This window comes from Acinonyx jubatus, chromosome D3 (assembly GCF_027475565.1).
Source record: "Acinonyx jubatus isolate Ajub_Pintada_27869175 chromosome D3, VMU_Ajub_asm_v1.0, whole genome shotgun sequence".
Classification (NCBI taxonomy): Eukaryota; Metazoa; Chordata; class Mammalia; order Carnivora; family Felidae; genus Acinonyx; species Acinonyx jubatus.
In genome coordinates, this window is record NC_069392.1 from 11011677 (window position 1) to 11035419 (window position 23743).

The 23743-nt window shown below is 62.3% G+C and overlaps 1 protein-coding gene and 1 long non-coding RNA gene across 4 annotated transcripts in view; one reads left to right on the forward strand and one right to left on the reverse strand.

Annotated features, from left to right (window-relative positions):
• The window catches only part of RBM19 (RNA binding motif protein 19), a 151793-nt gene that overhangs the window by 28180 nt on the left and 99870 nt on the right, over positions 1 to 23743 (reverse strand). For all 3 annotated transcript variants that reach the window (XM_027044324.2, XM_027044325.2, XM_027044326.2), the window contains one exon: positions 16459 to 16579. In XM_027044324.2, coding sequence (XP_026900125.2) covers positions 16459 to 16579 — 121 coding nt within the window. The remainder of the gene's footprint in view (positions 1 to 16458; positions 16580 to 23743) is intronic.
• LOC128312516 (uncharacterized) lies at positions 17469 to 23408 on the forward strand. Its single transcript, XR_008291916.1, has 4 exons — positions 17469 to 19770; positions 20263 to 22021; positions 22692 to 22831; positions 22945 to 23408. It is a non-coding gene; the product is annotated as an uncharacterized LOC128312516 (long non-coding RNA).

Consider the following 23743-nt stretch of genomic DNA (forward strand, 5'->3'; position numbering starts at 1 on the left):
GGCACCCCCCGTCGCCCCCCTCTCCCATGTCCTGACTCTGCACCTGCTGTCCCCTCTGCCTGGAGTCCTCTTCTCCCAGGGAGCCACCGGGGGGAGGAGGAACCTCACCTCTTGGGGGCTGGGGTCTCCCTGATGCTGTCTGAAGTCACAAGTCCCCCCCGGTGCCCCTGCCCTACCTCCCTGTTCGCTTGCCACCATGGCATTTAGCCCTGTGTTTTACTGTTCAGCTCGCTCTCTGCCTCTCTCACAGGAACGCTGCCTCTGGGAGGCTGGGGTTTTGTCTGCACTGTCACTCGGTGCCCCCCAGTGCCTCCAACAGTGTGGGACACGCAGCGGACGCTCGGAGAGTACTTGCTGAGTGCCTAAACGGACGGGTGGCAGGGACAGATGAGGGCGAAGAGGGCAGGCTGCTGAAGGACAAACCCAAGCAGGGTCGGGAACCGAAAGTGGCCTTGAACCACACTTTCATTCACGTTTTGGTCCCCTGACAACACAGACCGGGGCAGTGCTGCCCTGGGCCGGGCGTGGGAGTGAATAGTACAGGCCCCGTCCAGTGTGTTCCTGGCCCACGGAGGGGAGATCGCGACGGAGCCAGACAACTACAACCCAGGGCGGGATTAGTGCCGGGACGGGGAGGCCCTGCTCCAGTGTGGGCTATCAGGGCGGCTTCCTGGAGGAGGCGACAACGTAAGCATGGCCGGTGCTGACTCCCAGCTCCGGCCCTCTCCCACCACCGTGCTAATCTCACCCCGGCTGGCGGCTGTGCTCACAGCTTCATGGCCTCTCCCACCCCCTGAGCCAACGGGCTCCTCCCAAGCTCAGCCCGGCCTCCTGGACACCAGCCACACTCAGTCTGCTGGGGAGCAAACCAGTTCTTCCACGCCTTTGCCCGGAATGTCGGCCCTGCCCTCAGTCACCCTGCGCCTTCCTCGGAGTCACCTGGCCCCAGAGACCCTCTCCTCCCCTGCGGCCACTTGACGAGCGTCTAAGAGCCAAGCATCCGTGATGCAGCGGTAACAGAATGAAAAGAACCCAAGGCACCCCACACTGGCCTCTGATCCTATGTTTCCCCTCCCCGGCAGCGGGGCTCTCACCCCTCGGAGCCTCAGCTCCCCGTCCCGGGACAGGTGGCCGAATGGCCACATGATAGGCTACTGCCACTCCTGCACCTCTCAGCACAGAGTGGCAGCTCGGAGGGCCTCTGATGTCTGACCGGCCTCAGGCCTGCCCTGGCCCCAGCTGTGAGCGCCGGGAGCCGGTCTGCCTTGTCCCCAGTGCCCAGCACAGAGTAGGCGCTCTGCGATCACGTGCTGAACGAACGAACGAAACGAATGAACGAGCAAATGAACGATCGAGTCCCAGGGCACTGAGGTGGGTCGTCTCTGAAAAACCGCACCGATGTTGACGGGACAGCAATACCACATAACGGGGGCGGGTGGGGGCGAGATGGCATCTGGCCGGGGAAACCGAGGCCCAGAGGGCGGGGGACGCAGCCGGCAGAGGAACGCACACAGGCGGGGTGCAGGACAAGCGGTGCCTCGGTGGAGTCTCGGGGGCCCTGCCTCGGGGTGGGGGGGCCCCCGCCGAGGTTACACGGGAGCCCGTGACACCGACACGGGGCCCGCGGTTACCACGTCCGGCTCTAGGATCACACGCACTGGCTTTGGCACGTCCCCTGTTGTGTGCCCTCGGGCAGGGCACGTACCCTGAGGTTCACGCCCTTGTGTACAGAATTGGGGAGGCAGGGCAGTTCCCCACCGCTCCCGGTCTCTCTAGAGCCACCTCTGCTGACCCGAAGGCTCCGAGGTAAGGAGCAGGTGCAGGCTCCCCCTTCCTGCACAAGCCTCTCAGGGCACCCCTCCGTGCCCTCAACGCTTCCTTGCACGCTCAGGGACGCACGCGTGGACACCTCTCTCCCACCAACGACTAGCCTGTCTGTGCCACAGTCTCCCTACCTGTGACGGGGGGGCACTACCAACATCGACCTCACGGGGTCGTGGGCAGGACTGATGGAGGGAAAAGAGCAGCGATCGGGGCCTGGCTAGAACCCAGCCGATGGCGTGGAGACCGACATCTCTGTTACCGAAACTCATGTCACACGTGCTGACTTAACGTCTTGCTTTGCCATTAGGCCAGTGGGCGCCGACGGGGCGGGGACCGTCATCGGGCGGCCAGCACACGGTGGGCGATCCACGGAGAGCTGTTAGGCAAACGCACGGGATGATGCGGCAGGTACAGTATCCACTCCCCACCCCACGTTGGAAAACGGCCCAGGGGATCCGCCGACCCCAGCGGGGCGAGGGAGGGGCGTACAAAGCGGGTCGGCGACTGGCTAACTCCACGGCCTTGGAGGTCACGTGACCGGAGGTCCCGGCTCTGCCACCTAATGGCCCGGTGACCTCGGGTAAGTCACCTCAGCTCTCCGGGTCTCGGCTTCCTCGCCCGCCCACGGGGGATGAGAACGGAACCCGTCTCGAGGGGCGGCTGTGCGCATTAGCGAGTCTGTGCGCGAAGCCCCGCACGGTGCTCGGGGGCCACGACTGCTCTCGTGGGCCCTGGTGCATCTGGCTCAGGTCAGCCCCCGGGCACCCCCCCCCCCCCGAGAGGACGTGCGTTCCCACCAAACGACACCCAGCGACCCCCCGCCGGCCCTGCCTGCACGCGGAGCACCCTGCTTGCCGGGAACAGCTGCTGAAATCCCACTTCCCCGACATCAAAAGCCTCAGTGGGTTTTCACCAAACAAACATAATGCAGAACCGGAGAAAGGTGTAAAATAAATAAACAAAACAAGCTGTGCATTTTCTTTCAGCATTGCAGCTGCACCCGAAGATAAACCAGAGAACGTCACCAAACATCAATACCCGAGAAATTAACTTGACAAAAAACTCAGCCGTCCCCCAACAACCCCCCAGTCCTGCCCCCCTCCCCGCCCCCCCCCTCCAACCACCATTTTGCATTTCTGGAGTTCCCATCTAATGATTTTATTTTTCAATTAATTCCTTGACAGAATGCCAGCCCGCGTCTCTCTCCCGTCCCTGGCTGGCGCTGTCGCCCTGCGTGGAAGGCACAGGCAGGCAGAGACAGAGAGGCGCGAGCGGGTGGGCGGGGGGGGGGGGGGGTGTTGTACTGCTGGGAGGACAAGAAAAAGCGCTTCGTGGGGTTTTGTTCCAGAGGCAGAGCGCTGAGGAAGGGCGAGCGGAGCGGGGCAGAAGGGAATTCTGGAAGGGACCGGAGAGGAGCAGGTGACAGCAGCCGGGGGAGGTCGGAGCCAGGCTGCCGGGATCCGAGCCCGCCGCCCCTGGCTGGGCCGCCTGGGGCAGGGAGCCTCACCTCTCTGTGCTGGGTCCCTGCACCGACTGAACAGTACCCTGCTCGGGCAGAGCCTAGCGGTCTTAGACGGGCCAATGTGCTGAAGTCTTTACGGCAGCACCGGGCACGGCGTGAGCGCCCAGGAGAGGTTGGCTGATCTTATGGCTCATCGGTGCACGCGGTCGCTGGGCATTAACGAAGGCAGGCAGGCCACTTCCCTCCACTTGAAAATGGGGGCAGCACTACCAGCCCCGGACAAATGCAGTGGCCACCGTGGGTGTCCCATCCTGGTGGCCACCCACAGCATTAGCGGGCGGCTCCGCGACGTACACGTTAGTGGCTTTCCGTGGCCACGGGGGAATGTGCAACCCTGGCCCGGGACAGGCTGGGAGTGTTGGGGGGCATAAGCCTCCAGAGAAACCCTCCACCGGCGAGGCGTGTTAATGGGGACTTGGGGGACACGTGTCCCAGCTCCCTCGACTCCCGGGGGACAGCTCTGAGGTGTTCCATGCCGATGTGCCCACTGCTGGCTCACTGCGGCCCCTGGAAGGGTTCCCTCCCTTCCTCCCCATCCCTCACCTCCTCCGTGATCTGCTCTGGACCTAAACCCACGTCTCCGGGTCGGCCTCTGGGGAACCCATGCCAGGACACCATGTCCACAGGTGACCAAATGGGAGGGAGCCTCAGGCCCCCGCAGAGCATCTGAAGTTGCGGACGTGATTCAAAGACTTAAACAGCTAGTGACTAACATACGAAAAAGTGTGTGTGTGTGGGGGGGGGGGTGCTCCACGAGAATCTCCATTTCCGGTTTTTCTGGGAATTGGCCGACCTGTGTCCCCACCTAAAATACCGTGTGCCAGGCCTGGCGCGGCGGATCCAGCCATGAAGACAACTCTCAAGGATACTCTGAACCATCAGCCACGGTGGCCGCGTCGGAGCTCCAGGGTGGGCAGAGCCCAGGCACCTGAGAGCGAGCTGTGGGCTGCGAGACCGAGGGTCTCTGCACTCCTTGGGCCTCACATTGTCGGAGCTCTGCAGGGAAGGGCAGGACGGGTCTGCAGGGAAGGGCAGGACGGCTCCCAAGCACCTGCGGGCTCTGGGCGGCAGGCTGGGTGAGCGAGTGGTGGCAGAGATCCCACGAGCTGCGTATTATTGTCCCGTTTGTCAGATGGGCAAGCGATGGCTCTAGGGAAGTCACCCGACCATACTGTCCCCTCACCCCATCACACCGGTGGTGCCTAGGGGCCCGTGGCTCAGTGGCCGCCCTGCAGTGGGGAGGCCGGCACAGCCCTCCTTAGGGAAGAGCTCGCGACAGGGAAGGCGAGAAACAGACGGGGCCCCCACAGCCCCCACCCACGTGCAGCAGCAGCCTGCGCGAGGCCAGTGGTTCTCAACCCAGCTGCCCGAGAGAATGATCTAGAATCCACTCCAGACACGACCCCACCCCCAGAGGTTGTGATGTGAACGGCCTGGGAAGGGTGCTGGTTATCAAGACTGCTGGTCACGGCCCTTACGAATCACCTCGGTACTCGGGGCTCCGGCTCGCTGTGAAGCGTGCAGCCTGGCGGGTGGCCCACGCACAAGGCCTGGATTATTGTGGATTTAGCCCGGGGTAGGGCTGGGGGGCCAGGCCAAGCCCGGGGGCTTTCGGGCCCAGGCCTGCATGCGTTTGCATTAGTTACGGAGGCAGGCTGGGGAGGCCCGGGAGTGGCCAGGCGAGGGTGACTCCTGCCACTGGAACAAAGGAAGAGAAAGGGGACTAGTTGGAGGTCATCGTCTGCCCCCGTCTCAGGCCTGGAGGGATCTTCCCATTTCCAGCAGTTTGATGGGCATTAGCCTCCTGTCCCTTCCCCTTGGCGCAGCCCTGGGCTGGGAGTAGAGACCGGAAGGGAGGAAGTGTTATCGTCTCCTCCTGGCACCTTAAGTGGCCAGGCAGGAACGGCGGGGGGGACTATAGGGAGGGCCGCGGACTGTGGCAACTCGGCCCAGCCGTCTACGGGCACGCAGACCCAGGGTGGTCACACCCGATCTTTCCAGAGGCCAGGATCTCGATCTTCAGGTCCAATCTTCTGATGGCAAAATAGTGGCAATTCGTTGAAAAAACAAAAACAAAGACACAAACCCCACCTGTCCATATTTTACGGACAGATCTGTGGCGGAGGTCCGGGGCTGGCTCACCTGTGTGGCCTCTGACTTACTGTCTCTCCCCTCTCGGTCTCCAGAACCCTGTCAGCTTTACTTGTGGCCGCACAGCCGTAACAAAAACCTCCCCGTCTGTCTGTTCGTCTTGGGTTTCTCTGGCCTGGGCCAACCTACAATTCAGAAACAAAATCGGCCACCCCCTGCCGCCAGCCACAACCCTGGAGGGCTGTCCACCCTCCTCCTGCCCCTATTTCCAGCACTCCGGTCCCCAGGTCCCTGAACCCCTGTCCAATCCGGGCCCGGCTCCTTCCCCTCCCAAGTCGCTCTGAAATTCTCCTTCTGTCAGTTTAATTCTGTGATCGATGAGGAAGAGCAGGAGAAATGGCCCGGCACAGCTGGTTTCCCCGTTAGCCCTAGCAGGGATTCCTGGCCTCGCTGGCGACGGCTGAGTGAAATGTTTGCGGAGCGCAGAGAACACAAGTCAATAACAATTTAGCTGGATTGGGAGCAAGTACCTTCCCCGCACGGACAGCCGCTCCCGGGGGAAGGGAAAGAGAGTGTGCAGGATATTGCTGAAGCACTTGGAAATATTTCCAAAACACCGCGCAAAGAGGCTCGGGGCGTGGGGCAAGGAAGGAGGGAAGGGGCGGAGGAGGAGGAGGAGGTGACCTACAGACGCCCGCTCTGGGCCCCTCCAGCCTCCCCAGCACCTCCGCAGGGAGAAGCTTTCGGCTTGCTGAACGTTGATCCCCCTCCCCGCCCCCCACTGTCATTTGCACCCTTGCGGGCAGCCACCCCTTCGAGCCACCAGGCCAACCAGCTCCCGCTTCTCTAGATTCTCGGTGTGCGCCAGCTGGGATGGCTGGGGGCGTGTGTCCGAAGAGCTGGGGCCCCGGCTGATTTCACCTTCTCTCCTGGTGCCACCCACCCTGCCATGGCTGGGAGCCGGCGCAAGAATAAAACACGCCACGCTGGCCACGGAACGCCATGTGCTTCCGAGAGGCGGAATTGGGAGCGGCGGCCTTCCCTCTGGGGCGACCGGGACGGGCCTTCGATGCCTCTGGAAGAAGGGCCGTGGAAGCGAAGCCTTGGGGAGGGAACGAGAGGCACCCGAATGGAGGAATGAAAAGGAGGCCAGGGGTGCTTACGGGAACCCTCGGTCTCTGGGGAGCTGGAAAGAGCCACACAGCAAAGGGATATTTTGAATAATAAATTCTGTGACTTCACATACTTGCTTGAACTTTCCCGACTGTGGTTTTTAAAGCCTGATGATTATGTTTTCACGGCCAAGATCAAGAAGGCCTATTTGCAAGGGCTGGCATGGGGATAACGGGCTCTCCTGGTCCCCGGTCTTTTGAAAATGTGCCGTCCTGTGAATGATTAAGTTATGGAAGGGGGGTGGTGGTGAGCAGGCTTTAAATATCATCTGTATGCTGATGACTTCCAAATTTATATCTCGGCCCAGACTTTGCCCCTGAGCTCCGAACTCATAGATCTATCTGCTTGACATCCCACGGGGAGTCCTAATAGGTGTCTCAAACCCCCTGTGCCCCCTCCCCAGCCCGCACCTGCTTTTCCCGGCTTCCTGGGCCTCATCACCATGAGGCAACGCCACCCTCTGAGTGCACGCTGGCCTTAATTTCCCTCATGCCTTCCAGAAGCAAATTAGGCTGGCTCTCCCTTTATCACATAGGCTCAATTCACCTGCATCTCTCCATCCCTATGGTCTCTGTCCCCACCCAGGCCCCTGCCCCACTTGCCCCTACCTCCAATCTTGCCCTTCTATAATGCATGCCTCGTGTAACAGCACGGAAGAGGTCTGACAGTGTAAATCGGGCCGCAGCACTCCTCTCTTCTTAAACCTCTGAGAGACTTCCTGCTTTACATTGAATGAAAAGCCAGGTTCCCTGCCAGGCCCCACAAGGAGCCCTGCTGGCCCCTCTCCAGCTTTGTTTCCTAGCATTCTGCAACGTGGAACCGTCCTCTAGCCACAGTGGCCTACTATGACCATGCTCCTACCTCAGGGCCTTTGCACCTGTGGGTCCCCGTGCCTGGAATGTTTTTTCCTCGCATCTTCGGCTGACTGGCTTCCTTCTTCCCATCTCAAAAGCACTGACTCCTTGGAAACACTCTTTCCAACCACAGTACTTGAAATTGCTCCACTCCTCCCCACCCCTGAGGAGTGTATTGTTACCCTTTCTAATTTCCTCCGTAGGGCTTGCTGTCATCCCAACTTCGTTGGTATTTACTTTCTCCTTTCTGTCATCTGTCTCTCCCCTCTCAAATATCAGCTCCATGAGGGCAGGGGCCTTCTCTTTTGTTCACTGCTTTGTCCTCAGTGCTGAGTAGGGGCTTGAGCATTAGATGGTCAACGTGGAATTGAGCGAGTGAGTGAATGAATGGAGTAAATGGGGAGCACAGCAATGGGGCTTCCTTTCCAGGGGAAGCTGGAGTTCTTAAGCAGAGCACTCCAGCTGGGGGTGGGGGATGAGGGTGTGGCCGTGATGCTTCTGGAACTTCTGGAAGGCAAGGCATCACGAACACCCTTTCCCCGGCGAGGAGCCCTCCCGAGAAAAGAGGAGTCGTGGTGGAGTTAGCCACCCGTGGCTTTTAGGTAAATTAAGGGCAGCCATGTCACAAGCCCCAAGGCCTATGAACTTCTTCTGCAAGCGGGGACACGTGAATAGTTCTGGTCTCTGTTGCAGCCAGTCTGCTCCTCCTTTGCAGTGTGAGGATGCAGCCGTGAGTACCCTGGGGACAAATGGACGCGGCCGTGTGCCAAAAACGCTTCATTTGCGAAACAGGCCGCAGGCTGGAAGTGGGCTGTAGTTTGCAGCCGCTGCCCTACCCGGACTGGGAGACCAGCTCCGATAAAAGGGGGATAAACTTGGGACTTATTAGGGGCTTCTGTGGCTACAGGGCGTGGTGAAATAGGCTTATCTGTTCTGCAGTGTGCAAAGCTGTGTGCCCTCCGGCAGTTCACTAGACCTCTCTGGGTCGCAGTCTGCACCTCGGAAAGATGAGAACGGCCCAAAGGGGACTGCGCGCCCGAAACCCCTTAGCAGTGCTCCCCGCCCGGAGTGAGTCCTCCGCCGGCTCTCTCCGCTCCTCTTCTCTTGCACCTGACTTGGTCGTTACTAAGAAGCCGCATGGCTGCCTCCTTCAGAGTGGTGGGGTGTCGAGGTTCAAGGTGGGGAAGAGCTGGCTTCAGGCGAAGCGGGGCTCGGGTGCTGGCTGCACACCTGGCCACCGTCCATCCAGCCTTCCTGTGCCCGGGCTTCCCTCCCACGGGGTGACAGTGAGGAGGAACCGAGTGGCCTCCTGCACGGGGCCGAGTGCCTACTAGATGCTCGGTTAGGGAGGAGCCGTTCCCTGCTCATTCATGCACCCCACGGACAGTTACGGAGCGCCCCCTCCGTGCCAGATGCAGGGCCAAGGCAGGGGATGCGGAGAGGGCCCTGAGTCTGGGGACGGAGCCTCTCGGGGAGAAAACACATCGGACAATTGCACACGTGAACACAAAGCGGCAGGAAGGCGAGGTGAGGGGCGGGATGGGGGAATTGAGAAGATAAGGGGCATCGCGTCCAGGGGGAATTTCAGACGCTCTGGCGGAGACCTGAGGGCGACGGGGGTGGGGGTCAGGCTGCCAGGACAGGGGCACCAGCAGTCAGGCTCCTTCCCTGTCTGGTCCCCCGGCTGCAGGGGGGGGGGGGGGCGGGGGCAGCATGTGCTAAGGGCTAGTGACCCACCCGGACAGGCACCCGTCTGCACCCGGAGAGAGCAGATCTATCTCCCACCCCGGCCGGGCCGGGCTCAGACGGGCGGGCGGGGGGAGGCACGGCTGCCAGCCGCTTGCCATGCCGGTCATGTCTGCGCTCCCGGCTCCGGAGGTGAAAGGTGCAGCCGCTAACCACAGCCCATCAGTCCTCCCAGCTGGAATAAGGCAACGGCGGGAAGAGGAGCCACGCTCCCAGCCCAATAAAAGCCTGTTTGCCCGGGCCTCCCTGGCTGCGCGGGCTCCGAAACAGAGGGTTCTGCGGGCGGATTGCTTCTCTACCATTATATTCTCTCGGTGCCGCTCGCGGGTACCGTGGCCTGCCGAGGCCCTGAAAGCTTCTCGATGCCTCGACCCTGCTGGTTTGTAACACGCTCGGGAAGAAAAGGGCACAGCCAGTGGCCGACTTTCCTCCTCCTTCCCTCCTCGCGCTCTCTTTTCACCCTCCCACACGCAAGGCGCGGAAGAATGGCACTTCACCTGCCGGGGGGGTGGGGGGGGGCTGCTGCGAGGTGGAGAGGGGAGAGCTGGTTCTGGGCCGGGAGGGGAGGCAGGGGCAGGGCAGGGGCGAGGGGGAGGGCGGCTCTGTGCAGAAGGGCCGTCTCGCTATTCCCTCCCAAAGCACCTCCGTCTGGCGTCAAGGCCTTTGCAGACTCAGGGCAACTTTTCCGAGGCCTTTCAAAGACCTGCCCTTCGCTGCTCAATCCGATGGGTATTTGGTAGGTGTCACCTGGGCACTGAAAACAGGATACCCGGCTGTCTTACAGGGACCTCGGAAGGGACGCAGGCTTCCACGTGGTGGGGAAGCTGGGGGTTTAAAACCAGCTGCCAATACAGGGGCCTAGGCAAGCGGCGAGCACCAGACCAGGCACCGAGCACGTTCAGTTCCCACAGCTGCAGTGGAAGTCAAGGCGTTACGAACACCCTTTCCCCTGGCGAGGAGCCCTCCTCCTCCTCCAGCTCCTCCTCCTCCTCTCCCTCCTTGCCTCCCTCCTCTTCCTCCTCCTCTCTCCTCCTCCTTCTTCTCCCCTCTCTCCTCCTCCCCCCTCCTCCTCCGCTTCCTCTTCCTCCCTCATCCCCTCCCTCCTCCTCCTCTCCCTCCTTGCCTCCCTCATCCTCCTCCTCTTCTGCCTCTCCCCTCCTCCTCTCCCTCCTTCCCCCTCCTCCTCCTCTCCCTCCTTGCCTCCCTCATCCTCCTCCCTCCTCTTCCTCCTCCCCCTCCTCTTCTCCCCTCTCTCCTCCTCCTCTCCCTCCTCCCCTCCTCCCCCTCCTCCTCTCCCTCCTTGCCTCCCTCATCCTCCTCCCTCCTCTTCTTCCTCCCCCCTCCTCCTCCCCTCTTCTCCCCTCTCCCCTCCTCCTCTCCCTCCTCCCTTCCCTCCTCCTCCTCTCTCCTTGCCTCCCTCTCCCTCCCTCCTCCTCCTCTCCCTCCTTGCCTCCCTCATCCTCCTCCCTCCTCCTCTGCTTCCTCCCCCCTCCCTTCCTCTTCTCCCCTCTCTCCTCCTCCCCTCCCTCCCCCTCCTCGATGCTACTGTGCAAATGCCCTGTCCTGAGTGCTGCCCACGTGTCGGGCATACTCCCTCTCTCTGTCACACACATGTGCCCACGCGCACACGCTCGGTATCGCCCAGGCTTATAAAAACCGGGGCTCTTCTTCTCTATTCTCTCCTCCCGTGGCCGGGCCTGACTGCAGCGTAAGGTCAACGAGGTGCTCCTGGCGGCGCAGAGAGGGGAGACATTTGTCACACACTCACCTGTGCCAGGGGCCCCTCCAGGCACGTTACAGGCGTCAACTCCCTCAGCCCAAATGAGGTGGGCACCCTAGTCCCATTGTACAGATGACAAAGCTGAGGCCCGAGGGTCTCGCCTGAGCTCCCAGAGCAGGGATGGGGACGCGGCCCGGAGTAAACGAAAGGGTGCACACCTGCTGACGGGAAGACGCCCAACTCGGCCGCTAGCCACGGGGTGCCCCTTGGGCAAGTGACCTGCCCTCTCCGTGCCTCAGTTTCCTCATGTGCAAAACAGAAGGTAACGACGGTATTGAGCTCCTAGGATTCGGCAGGATTAATACCTGTGAATAATCCCGCAGGTAGCTCCTGGCAGGGAGTGAGACTCAACAGATGAAAGTTGTTACCGCGGTAAGAATAATCATTAGCGCCATCTAACCTGAACCGCGCATGGAGCTGTCCACCTTGACCTAGGCTCATCGGGGACTCGTGGCTGGAGAGGGGGCCGGCTGCAAGGGCTGGAAAGCTCTCGGTTCGCCAGCAGGCTGTGTGCCTGGCCCGGCTGAATGGCTGAGATGCCTGCCTGTCGTTCCCTGGCCCACATTCCACAGGGAGCCCTTTGTCGCAGCCTCGGGGCTTGGGCTGGGCAAACGGGGCCGGGGCCTCCACCTGAGGTCTGTGTGCCTTCCTGGCAGAGCTCGGCGCGGAGGGAGGAAACTGGGCATGGGTGCCACCTGCCCTTGGAGCCTGTTAGGGCCCTAGGAGCGCCGAACAAGGCAGATTTCGACATAATGAGCTGGGTACTTTTCGCCACAGGGAAGGGGCAGAGCGGGGAACAGGGTCCAGCCAGGAGAGCAGGAGGCCAGCAGCCCTATTCTGAACGCTCAGGGGGTTCCTAAAGAGATCGGGCGGACAATGGGGTGGGCGGGTGAGAGGGACGCACGACTCCAGAGCACCTGTTCTGCACACGCTTGTCTACCCCCCCTTCCCCAGGGTCCAGCTAGCACAGGAAGGATTGATGGAGCCATCAGCCCGGGTACGGGGCGCTTCGGCCTGACTGTGTGAGTTTGAGCCCGGCTTCCCCCGTTTACTGCCCGCGTGACCCCGGGCAAGTTACTTCATCTCGTCCCTTACTCTGTAAAGCGGGCAGACAAGCGGCCTCTGCCTCCCGGGAGCGTGGCTGAAGAAACCCAAAAAGGCAGCTCCCGCTGCTTTTGTTACTCTGTGCATCATCTTCACAACAATTTTAGGAGCGACGTCTTTGTCGGCCCGGTTTGTTTGTTTGTAAAAGGGGAAACGGAAGCCCACAGGGCACAGGGACTCCTCCCTGGACACCCAGCCGGGAAGCAGCAGAATCTGGGTCCCGTTGGTGACAAGGTCAATGCTCCTTCTCCTTAAAGCCAACCTTTTAGGGACCAGGACCTTACAGAAAATCGGACAACAGATCCTCTTGCCAAAGGGGTGTGGGCGCACGTGCACGCCCCCCGGGGGACGTTTCTGGGTGTTCACGGCCCCTCTGAGGCCAGCCCTAGACTAGGATCCACGAAGACAAGGTTTCATGGATCCTAGGGTACAAATCCCTGTCTCTTATCTTGCTGTGTTCTGGAGAGCTTTCTTTTGTTCTAAGAGGATTATCATGTGTTTCTTTGGGAAAGAGTGCTGTGAAACACGACTGGGAATTGCTCTCAGGCTCTCTGTCCCCCAAACTCGCAGCCGGCCTTCCTGCCGCCTCTTCACGACCCAGACAGGTGAGGCCAGTGTGGAGGGTTGCCACGTGGCCGCGAGAGACCCTTCCAAACCGGATACTCCCGCCCCTCACCCCAGCCGCACGCCCTGGTGTTTGTGGGCACCACACGTATTCTCTGGTGCCGCCAGATCCATTCTCTGTCCTGCTGTCCCCCGGAAGGTGTCCCTGGGGGACCTGGCCCTCTGGCTTTACAAAGGGAATGGGCCCATGGGAGACCCGGGGGAGAGAAGAGGTGGGAAGAAGGGGGGGCCGCAGGCATTTCCCACCCCAGCTCCCCACCTGCTTTGTTCTCTGGCACTGGCTGTGTCACTCTACACTAGGGGACTAGGTGGCTGTCTGCATCGTTTCCTCCCTCTGCCCCTGCAGGCCCTGGGGACGGGACGACGGGGGAGTGGCAGGTGTGGGGTGGGGGGAGTTGCTCACCTCTGGCCCCTGCCCACACCTCCGCATTACAGGCTCTTTCTGCCAATCCTTGGGGTCAATTGTGTTCCCCGGTGGGACCCTGCCCTTAGTGCTGCAAGTAGCACTGACTTGCACGTGCTCGGTTAGCTCAGAGTCGATGACCCCTTCCGGAACCTGCGAGGACAGTGTTCCTCCAGGAACAAAGGGGGTCTAAACACAGAGCCTGGCTGACCTTCAAAACTGACCTCAGGGGCCTCATATCACCTTTGCGCTTGAGCCCCCTCACCTGTAAGTGGGCACACCGTGCCACGCACCCCACACGGCGTTCTATGAGGACGCACTGTGTCAACACCAAAGGGCCTCGTGCCACTTTCTATCACGATCTATTACTCACCCCCTCCATTTCTGGAAGGGACCCTGGAGATTCTACGTTCAGGATCTGGACGAGTCCGGACGAAGGCAGCCGTGCAGTAAATGCTCACACACCCCACATCTAATAAAGGCCCCAAGCTTCTGGCAAGTGGCATTGGCTAGTATCGGGCAGCACGGGACGGCCGGGCGGGGTGGGAGGCTCCACAGCCGGCCTGCTGTTCAAACCGGCCACTCTCCAGCTGCATGACCACGGGCGATGCCTCAGTTTCCCTGTCTGCAAAACGGAGCCAGCAGGGCCTCGAGCGGCTGCAGCTCCGGGAGGAAACACGAGGCCGCGCAGGCCACAGACTGAGGGCGGGCCCCCTGGCGCAGAGCGAGTCCTTAATAAACGGCAGGGGTCACGTGTCACCCCGATGCTGGCTTGGTCTCAGTTCTCCCGTCCGTAAAACGGGGCGAATCGTGCCCATCTCGTGGGGTTGTTGGGGAACTGATGGCAAGAATCGTACGAACCAGCTGCAGCCTCCCATTGCTGCCAGGACCGCAGCTGCCCCTGTGCGGGCCGCGGGGGCAGCCGATACTCGGAGACGGCAGATCCCGCAGAAACGCTTGTGGCCGAGGCTTTCCGCTGGGGTGAGGCAATAATGCTGTCTTCGGAACTCAATTTATTGAAGGGGGCTTCTCTCCCACGCAGGGCAGAACTGCTGAGCCTGCACTCTGCCGGCCCTGGGGGCGGGCGGCGGGGAGGACCGGGGAGAGTCCCTTACACAAACATTTGCCGACGGGTGCATTTGGGCCTGTCAATGGCTGTCGATAAGGACGGGTTCCCTTTCTGCGCGTCAGGATTTGGGGCCTTATTGAGTCGTAAGCTGGGGACTGTGTGCTCAGTCCTGATTCCCTCCAGCTGCTCGTTCGCCCCTGCTCGTATGTTCCCCAGCCTCAGACTGAGGGCCCGGCACACAGCGTGCCCGGCAACGGGGGCCCAGCCACGAACCCGAGGACCCAGTCTGCATGCCAGGGAAGGCATCAGTCCGGTGAGGATAAAAACCAAAAGAAAGAAACTATCGCATGGCAGGGAAGGAGAGGAACAGAGGGAGGGGCCATGACTGATACCTGAGAAGGAGGCCGGGGAGGGCTTCCCGGGGGGAGGTGTCATTTGAGCTGGGCCTTAATGGCTGAATAGGCACCGCCTGATTCAAAACCACTGGAGGGCCAGGCATCGTGAGCAGAGGGGAGAACACACGGGAAGTCACAGAATACCATGTGGCGTGTGGGGAGGGTCGGTGGGCTGGGAAAAGGCCACCAGAGCAGGCAGGGGCATGTTCTAAAGGGTCTGGCAGCCTGGGCTTCAGTCCCAGCTCAGAGTTCTTAGCACACTTGACCGGGCTGTAGTCTCGCATCCCCCAAACGCTGCTCGGGAGCCCCGCTTGCTAGCCCAGAGCAAGACAGGGGAGGCCCAACCGGGAAACTCACGGCCCTGTATGGGCCACCTCCTCCCTAGGTTCTCCTAAGCGGAGCATGACTTTGTTCTGGCTCCAGGCTCTGTCCCTACATGGACGAGCGGGGGAAGGGTGGGCTGTGTAGCCAATACTCCCCCAGACTGCCCCCAGATGACACCGCCGGGCAGCGGGGATGGGTGAGGGGGGCAGTGGCAGGCGCTCGGGCGAACTGGTCCATCCAGGAAAGTCCCCGAGAGCCATGAACCTGCCGGCTGTCCCTGGGACCTCTGGGCAGAAGAAGGCAGGCCGCCACCTGAGACCTGGCGGCAGCCAGGGCGGGGGCCACCAGGGAGGCCACGGAGCCCCTTCGCCAAGCCCAGCTCTCCCAGGCCAGCGGGAGGAAGGGACGCGTTCCCTTGTCGCTGAGGCTGCTTCCTGGACACCCGTCACTGAGCCACCAGGATCCCAAGGTAGGAGGCTCACAGCTGCCCCTTTACGGCCTGGCCTTGAACGCACTTCTGAGATGGCGGGAGAGGAAGGAGATGGGATGCGGGCTCCAAGGTCCCTTGACTGCCCGAGCGTGGGGGTGTGCAGTGGTGGGGGGGATGGTTGGGGACTGGGGGATGGCCCGGTTCTTGAGGCTTTCCCTCATCCCCTCCTGACTCCCCAGCAACCTGCTGGAGAAGGTGAGGCCCCTTGTGAGCCAGCCCCCCACACTCTTCACTTCATCTGTTCCGAACACGCTGGGCCTCCCCGTTTCTCCATGTGCCAAGCTCAAGGTCCCCGCTGCTCAGGCAGCCCTTTTGTGGGCACAAATGTCACCTCTACAGGAGGCCTTTCCAGACCACCCGCTCAAGCAAGGTGCCGGCCTCTTCCGCTCGGACCCACGGCCCGGCTAGGCCACAGCCACATCACTAGCCCCAGGACACAACCGGTGAGTAGTTTTGGGGGACGGACTGAGCGATCGGCGAGGACGCGTGATGCCACAAAGGTGTGTGAGCGGTGGCGTCACGACCTGGGACCATCAGGCCCCTGGCAGAGAGTACATGGCCCTCAAACCAAGTAACTGAGCAGAGTCGGGCTAAAAGGCGGCAGGGGGTAGGGGCTTCAGGGGAGGGACACCCCCCCCCCCCCCCCAGCTGGTGGCCGGGACGAGGACAGAAAGTGCCAGGCAGAGAGGGCTATAGATGGGGGGCAGTGCCAGCCGGTCAGCCCGCAGAAACCCGGCAAGAGGGAAAGTGGACGGGGATGATGGGACCGGGAGGTGATAAACGTCCTGACCCCAGTCTCTTCCTCTCCCCAGTTTCCTGCCAGGCCTCTCGATGACCCAGCCCAACCGGAAACCGAAGGGCACGGAGACCAGCGACGCTGTCCACACGGGTCGGCCTCCCGGTGCGGAATGAGGACAGGAGGCTGGGCAGCAGCTCGGGGGACAGCCGGGGGGGGCGCCCAGCACGCACTGGGAGGGAGACGGGGTACCCTGCCACGCGCGGCCCGTCCCGTCCCGGCCAGGGCGAGGGCAGTCCCCTCGGGAGCCCCGGCGCGCTTACCGTGGAAACGCTCGGCCGTCTTCCGCCTCAGGGCTGGCAGGCTCACTTCGGAATCGGCCCACTCCAGCACCAGCCTCCGGCCGTACAGGTGGGTGCTGTGGCACAGGGCGTGGAAGGCTCTCTGGGGGGGGCAAGAGCAGGAAACGGAAGTGTGAGTTAGCTGAGACCCACCCGCCGACGCCCCATCCCGCCCCCCTCTTGCCCGCCACCGCCTCAAGCTCCAAGGCAAGGTTCTGGCCCTTGTGACACCTGCTCTCTGGCCAGGGTGTGGGAACTCTTGGCCACTTGATTCGATTAGTGGGTTACGTTCCCAGGGAGAGAGCTGCAAGTGACCGTGCCGTCGATATATCTGCCGTCCGGGCCTGTAATTGGTGCCTGGGCCGGCGCCTTCTTCTTTCCCGTGCCGTGTCCTGCCTGGGGAGGGCCACCCCTTTAGCTGGCTCGCCTCCCACCAGGCCATCAGGGGCACCGCGCGAGACAGCCGAGCCCTGCCTGGCTATGGTGACAGCCAGGCAGGCCCCTCACCGCCGCCTGGTGGCTCTGTCCTTCGCTAACCCCGCGGATTCTGTCCCCCACCTCTCTCTGCTGCCCTTGGCCAGGCCCTCGGGCCCTCAGATGGCCTCCGCCCTCTCGGGCGCCGGCTCCTTCTCCCAGCCTTTCCCCCACTTCTGGTGTTCGTGCTTTATTGAGATACGACATCCACACATCACCCATCTGAAGCATACGGCGCTGGGTCTCAACAGATTCAGACTTGTGCGGCCGTCACCTCGCCAGCCTCACAAGGTTCCCCACCCTCAGCCTTCCGAAGGAAACCCCAGCCTTGTGAGCGGCCACGCCACCCCTCGCCCCGGCCCCCGGCCCGCAGCAAGCACCAGTCTGCTCTCCGGCTCTTTGGATCTGCCTGTTCTGGGCGGATACAGACGGAACCACGCAGTACTGGTGAGTTCCGTCCTAAATGGCGCCGGGGCCCAAGCTAAGTGGAGCCTTGCGGGTGGCGGGGGGCAGGGGGGGGCTCTTCCTGAAGCACTCCCGTGGTACATGAGAGGCCACGCACTTGGCCTCTGGCGCCACCTTGCCCGGGCAGGTGGGCACGCTTCCAGAGACTGGGCGCGTTGATGAATCTCACCGGCCTCGGTTTTCAAATCCATGAAACGGGAACGTCAACGGCGTGCCAATCTAAGGGTTCTAGAGGAGGCGAGGAGGAGTTTTAACCGGAAGGTACTTCGAACGGCGTGGGGGCACACAGTCAGTGCTCAAGAGATGCTAGCTCTCCTCGTGGGGGTGCCGTTAACTGCAGGCTTATCGCACCTGCAATTGCCTTCTCTCAGCAGAGGGGCCTCGGGTCAGCAGTGGGTGCGCGTCAGCCCCGGCAGCCACGGTGGCTAACGGTGGGCACCTTTGTCTCTGCTTCTGGGCTGTGGCAGCACCACGAGGCACCAGGAGGGGCCATGGGGCCCGTCCCTCTTGCTTCCTCCGTGCCGCGGGGAGGCAGCGTGTGACCGGGAGGGCTCTGCTCCGGAACCGGTCCGGACTCGGGCCCTCAGCTGCAGCGCGACTGTTACCGGCTGGACCACGTTCTCCCAGACGAGAGCGGTCGGCATCCAAACCCCTGGGGCCTCAGGTCGTGACCTTGTTTGGAGATCGGGTCTTTGCAGATGTAGTCAAGTTAAGACGAGCGCACACTGGAGAGCACGGGCCCTTTAACCTACCCTGACTGTGTCCTCGGAAGAGACGGCCACGTGGAGACACGGAGATGCACAGTAAGCGCCCTGCGGGGACAGAGGCCACTGAATGCCGCTGTCGCCGGAAGGCAGGGGAGAGCGGTGGGGAACAGACCTCCCTCAAGAGGGACCAAACACTCTTGGCCCCTCGAGTCTGGGGACTCCTGGCCTTGGGAACTGGGAGCCGAGAAATTTCGGTCGGTTGTGTTTCCGCGGTACTTTGCGACGGCAGCCGCGGGGACCTAGGGTGAGCCGAGTGCCCCACGATAGCCTCGGTCTCATCTGGACAACGGGGCCGGGGGTGGGGGGGGGGGGGATGTGTGGGATTGCCACGCAGCAAGCCCGTGGGTGGCACACAGCTGACCACCCCCGCACGACCCACCTTGAGGAGCGTGAGCGGGAGGCGGATGGGACACGCATCTTTTTAAAACGAGACACGTGGCCGGATTAAGCAAAAAACACTTTGTTCTCAGATCCGCCTTTCCGAGAAGGGCCAGGTGCAGGCAACTTTTCCTTCCCACCCCCCCCCCCTTTTTTTTTTCACTTTAATTTAAAAAAACTCTTTCTGACTGCCAGCGGAGCCTCTGCGTTTTTTTCCATGCGGATATAAAAATGCATCTGGACTCCGAGCCGAAATGGCCCATTCAGAGCTTTACAACACACGCGTGCTCAGCTGGCGCGGCAGAGAAACAGCCTGACTGGGGGAGCCGGGGGTTTGAAGACGGGGGAGAGGAGTCAGTCGGGAGTCTGGTGTGGCGGGTACTCCGGCCCGGCGCCGGGGTCCCTGAGGAGCTGCGGTCCCGGGGACACGGGCGGGAGGGAGCGGCCACGAGGCAGCATCTGGTGGAAGCCGGGAGCCGCGGCGAGGACAGGGGAGCAGAGCCCGGGAGGCGGGCCCAGGCGACAGGCCCTGACCCCGGGCTCCCTCCCTCCGTGCGGCCATCAGCCTGGCGTTTCCTTCCTGCCCCTGGAGCCCTGTTCCTGTGCCACACAGAGCCCGGAGAGGTCCCCACTCGCCACAGGAGTTGCTAAGAACTCCCTCTCCTGGCCTCCCTCCGACATCAACCCTTCCAAATGCTCATCTCCTCTTTAGAAGGGCTTCTGATGGCAGGAGGGGAGGTGGCACAGCCACTGAGAGGGGGGGCTCTGGGCCCGGGCGACTTTGGTTCAAATCCCTGCCGCGCCACTCACGAGCGAGCTGTGTGAGCTGGGGCAGGCCACTTAACGTCTCTGGGACACACTTCCTCGAGAGGCGGCAGCAAAGAATGGATAGGAGTCCATGGACTGTGAAGTCTAGCACTTACAGCACCACCGCGGGCTGTCGTTCCTATTAAGGCTGCCCTCGGTTCCCCTGAGGCCACCGAAGAGCAGGAATAATATCCAGCGGGACACAAAAGCTCTTGTGCGTTTGGCGTCGGGAGTGCAGTGGGTGGCTCCCCCAAAACAGCAGGACCACCCTCCCTAGTTCCAGTCCCTTCTGGTCAATAGGAGACCAGGCCGCTTTCCTCAGTGCCCGCTGCGTGGGTGGTGACAGCGACTCGAGGCTGAGATCGGCCTTGGACAGTCAGTCCGGGCCTCACGGGGCTTTCAGGTGAGCGCAGGGGAAGGCGCTGAGGAACGCGGAAGGTTCCAGGCACAGCAGAAGGGAACTGCGGCCCTGGCCTCTCTGGCCTGGGCCTGCCAGCAGCTTCCTCCCTGGCCTGTGTGCCTCCTGAGACCCACGCTGCCTTCCCCGTGAGAGTTCTGAACCTCGGCTGTGGTTCTGAACTTCAGGGCCTTGTCCATCCTGGGGCGCCCAGGGGTCAGTGCGGTGAGGGTGTCTCGGGAGGAAGCGGGGAGTTACATGTTCCTGGCCGTGTGCTTCTCCCCAAATCCAGCTTCTTTCTGCTGCCTGTTTCCTTCCCTTGGGAGGAAAGGGCCGCCTTCGTCCCATGGATTATGGATCCCCTGGGTTAGAACTCGGAGCCCATGACCACAACCTACTCATCAGAACGAACATTACTCTCCCGTTTCAACGAAAGGAACACAGAGGCACGGGCCGAGGTCTGCGTGCGCGTCAACCGCCTTCTTGTTTTCCTTTCAGACTCCGTGCACTCCGTCCCTGGGCCTTTGTAACAACACCTGCCCTGGCCTCGGAAGAGCTCCCTCATCACAGCCGCCTCGGTGGCGGCCCAGCACAGGCCCCGCTCGCCTCACACAGACTGCCACCGGGCACCCTCCCCACGCCCTGCACACGCGGCTTCCGTTGCGGCACCTGCCCCGTTAACGTGTGCCGGCCTCCGCGGCTCAGCCTTGAACCTTAGAGGGAAGGCCTCTCTCCCTGCTGCCCCTAGTACAGTGCTCGGGGCAAAGTGTGCTCAGGAGATCGAGTAGCTCCCCCTTCTCCGCAGGGGATACGTTCTAGGACCCCAGTGGGTGCCCGAACCCACAGACGGTACCGAACCCCATCTACGCTGTACTTTTCCTGCACACACACACCTGTGGTGAAGTTTAACTTCTAAATCAGGCGTGTGACGTGGCGTGAGGCCACGCAGCCCGGGGAGGAGGGCCATCTGCTTCAGGGCCACGGTTGATCGTGGGTAACGAACCACAGAAAAGGAAACCGTGGATGGGGGGTGGGGGGAGGGGCTGCTGTATTCACAGAGCCGTATTCAAGTTGGTCCTGGCTAGAGACGGCGGGCTGGCTTAAATAACCCGCCGTGGTCCCTCCACGTCCCTACGATACAGACCATGAAGACGCAGGAGCGAGGAGTATGTCGTCTCTGGCTGCCATGTGCACGGGACGGCCCGCCTTGCGGTTAGGACGAGACCTGGTGTGGACACGCTCTTGGGTCTGGCAACGGGGAGGGGAAGGCCTGCTCCTGACGTGTATGACTCTGGGGCCCTCGGGGACGGGAGCAGGTGCCCAAGCCACCAGGACCCGGGAGACCGCAGATCACCCGCTCGGCTCACTGTGCAACTCTAAGGGTGCGTTCACTTGTCCGGGAGCAGAATGCCATAGAAGGGGGGGCCTCTGCCCTCCGGAGCCACTTCCTGCCATCCTCTGTGGCAACAGGGCTGGCCGCTCCTACTCCTCTATCGGCCCCCACTCTCTGTGCTTTTGCAGGCCACTCCCACGGACCACGTGACTCGGGCTCTCGCCCTCTGGCTTCCACGTAGGTGATGCCCGGAGTCCTGGAGGGAGGGAGGAAAGGGGTGGGGGTGCCGTTCCCCTGCCCCCTCCCGCCAGGACTACAGCTCCTGCCGGCGGCCCCTCCCCTCTCACCGGTCCCCCAGCCCTACTTATTCCTCCATAAATCTCTCCTAGACCATCGGGGGTGGGGTTGGGGTGTCTGCCGACCCGGGGGGCTGCCCGAAGTGCCTCTGCCTCGACCCAGGGCAGATGGGCCTTGCGCTCCAGACAGCAGGTCCCAGGGCCTGGCCCTGCTCCGAGAGTTGAGGCCCACTGAGGAGAGCTCGGGCAGGGCCGGCTGGGGTGCGGGCTGGCTCCCGCCGTCATCTGGTCCCTGGCTCGGCTGTCCCAGAATCACCCCCCTTTGATCTCTGACCCGAGCCACCAACTGTGGCCCCCGAGAGCCCTAGCCTCGACCGCCTCTTCTGCGTCCCCCCGGAAGGAAATCTGCGAGGGCAGAGCGGGGAGTGACTGTGACCAGGCCTGGCAGCCATCTTTCCAGAACAGGAAAGACGCTGGAAGGCTGCCAGCGTGGCGCTGGCCTGACCTTTCTGCAGCTCTCCCTGGAGACACAACTCCTCTTCGCGGCAACAAAAGTCCACGCGATGCCCTTGGTGGAGCCGCCGTCCCAAGGGCGCCGGGCCAGGCTGAGGACGGGACTCCTGTCTTCGTAAGTCCAGGCACTCGTCGGCCCCTCCTGCCCCGTGTCTCGCAGAGGGGGGAGGGCTGCAGCAGGCGTCAGATCCACCTGAGCGCGGACAACGCCAGCCTGCGCCAGGCCATCTGTGCCCCCAATGCCTGGAGTAAGCGTGACCTGAGCCAGCCAAGAATGACCGCGTGTGCCCAGGGGCACGGGACTGAGCAGAGGGAACGGAGGCCCAGGGCCCTGGCTGGGGCTGGTGGGGGCCAGGCTCCTCCCGTTGGCCGAGACGGCTGAAAACCGGGGGCTGTGCTTCTGGGAGGAGGGCCTGCCGCGCCGGGATGTTCGCTGTCTCTCGGTGCAGCGTCCTGTGCTCTGAGGCACAGAACCGTCCCGTCCCTGCCTTACGGCTCCCACAATCCCAGAAGCAAGCTCTCAGGAGGTCGTGCCAGCTGCTTCGGGCCTCCACGGGGGAGGAGTGGGGTGGCAGCCGGGCCGGGAGGAGTACTGGGTGATCGGCCGTGGGGCCCCACTCAGCACCTCGGGCCATTTCCAGTTAAGATACCATGGAGCTGAGGACGAGTTTCTAAGAGAAACACCCGGGGCCCCGCTTATGGGAGGTTGTGCCTCCATCTCTCAGACAAATAGATGTGTCTCCTTCCTTTCCTGCCTTCACCCACTCAGCTCTACCCAATTTAAGTCGACAGTTCCCGGAGGACCCGCCAGGAACCAACGCCACACGAGGGGACCCAGAGGTGAGGCGCCACCTCTGCCCTCTGGAGGGGCAAAAGAGCCACCGGGAAAGATCCAATGCCGCCAGGTCGCCGACGGTCAGAAACGGTAAGGCGAGGGGGCGGCGTGGGCTGGTAACGGCCCTGGGCTCCAAGTGGGGCCCTGCTGCTTTCTGGCTTTGTGGCCGGATGAGGAGCTTCTTTGGGTCTCTACTCTGTCAGCTGCAAAATGGGGGCACTTGGACCTCCTGCGGCTGCCGAGAGGAGTAAGTAGGACAGCAACTATTCACTGACCCCAGCGCCCGGGGCACGGGAAGGGCCTGGGTCCTCGCACCTGCTGTTGCCATCGGCAGTGAAGTCACCAGAGGAGCTCCTGGAGGGGAGAAAGGTGTCCCGCTCAGTCGGGCTCGTCACCTTTCCCTGGTAATGTGTTCCGAGCACCTGGTGAATCTGACGTGAGGACACTAGCACCCTAGGTCTTCTCATGTGGGCAGAGGCCCGGAGGGAGGGACAGGCTGAGTCGAGGGGCACCGCATGGCACTGCTTATGCCCTGGTGACGACGAAGGAGGCACGCCTGCTAGTCTGAGGAGAGTGTGGCTTGTCCCCACCCCCCCGGCTTCTCAGCCCAGAAATGTGTTGGCTGAGCCTGAATCCCGGCCTTCAGATGCAAGGCTCAGGATTCAAATACACTCCCCCCCCCCCCCTCCTGGGCCCCAACGATGGGAACTAGGAAAACCTTGCTAACGAAACGCAGGAAAGAACCTGCGTGCGCGTGAGTATGTGCGTGTAGCACGCGTGCCCGAACAGAAAGGCGGGGACCAAAGCCCGGCTCCCTAACGTTTCTGGAGACGAGCAACCTCTACCAGGCTTCAGACCACAGCAGCCCTGCCCACGGGGCCCGAGCACACCCGGCGGTCGCCCCTTCTTCGGCGCTTTGTGCCACAGCCTGGTCCTAGCCCTGATCTCCACACTTGCCTCCAGGGCCAGTATCATTTCCGACACGGGGACAGACGAGTCACC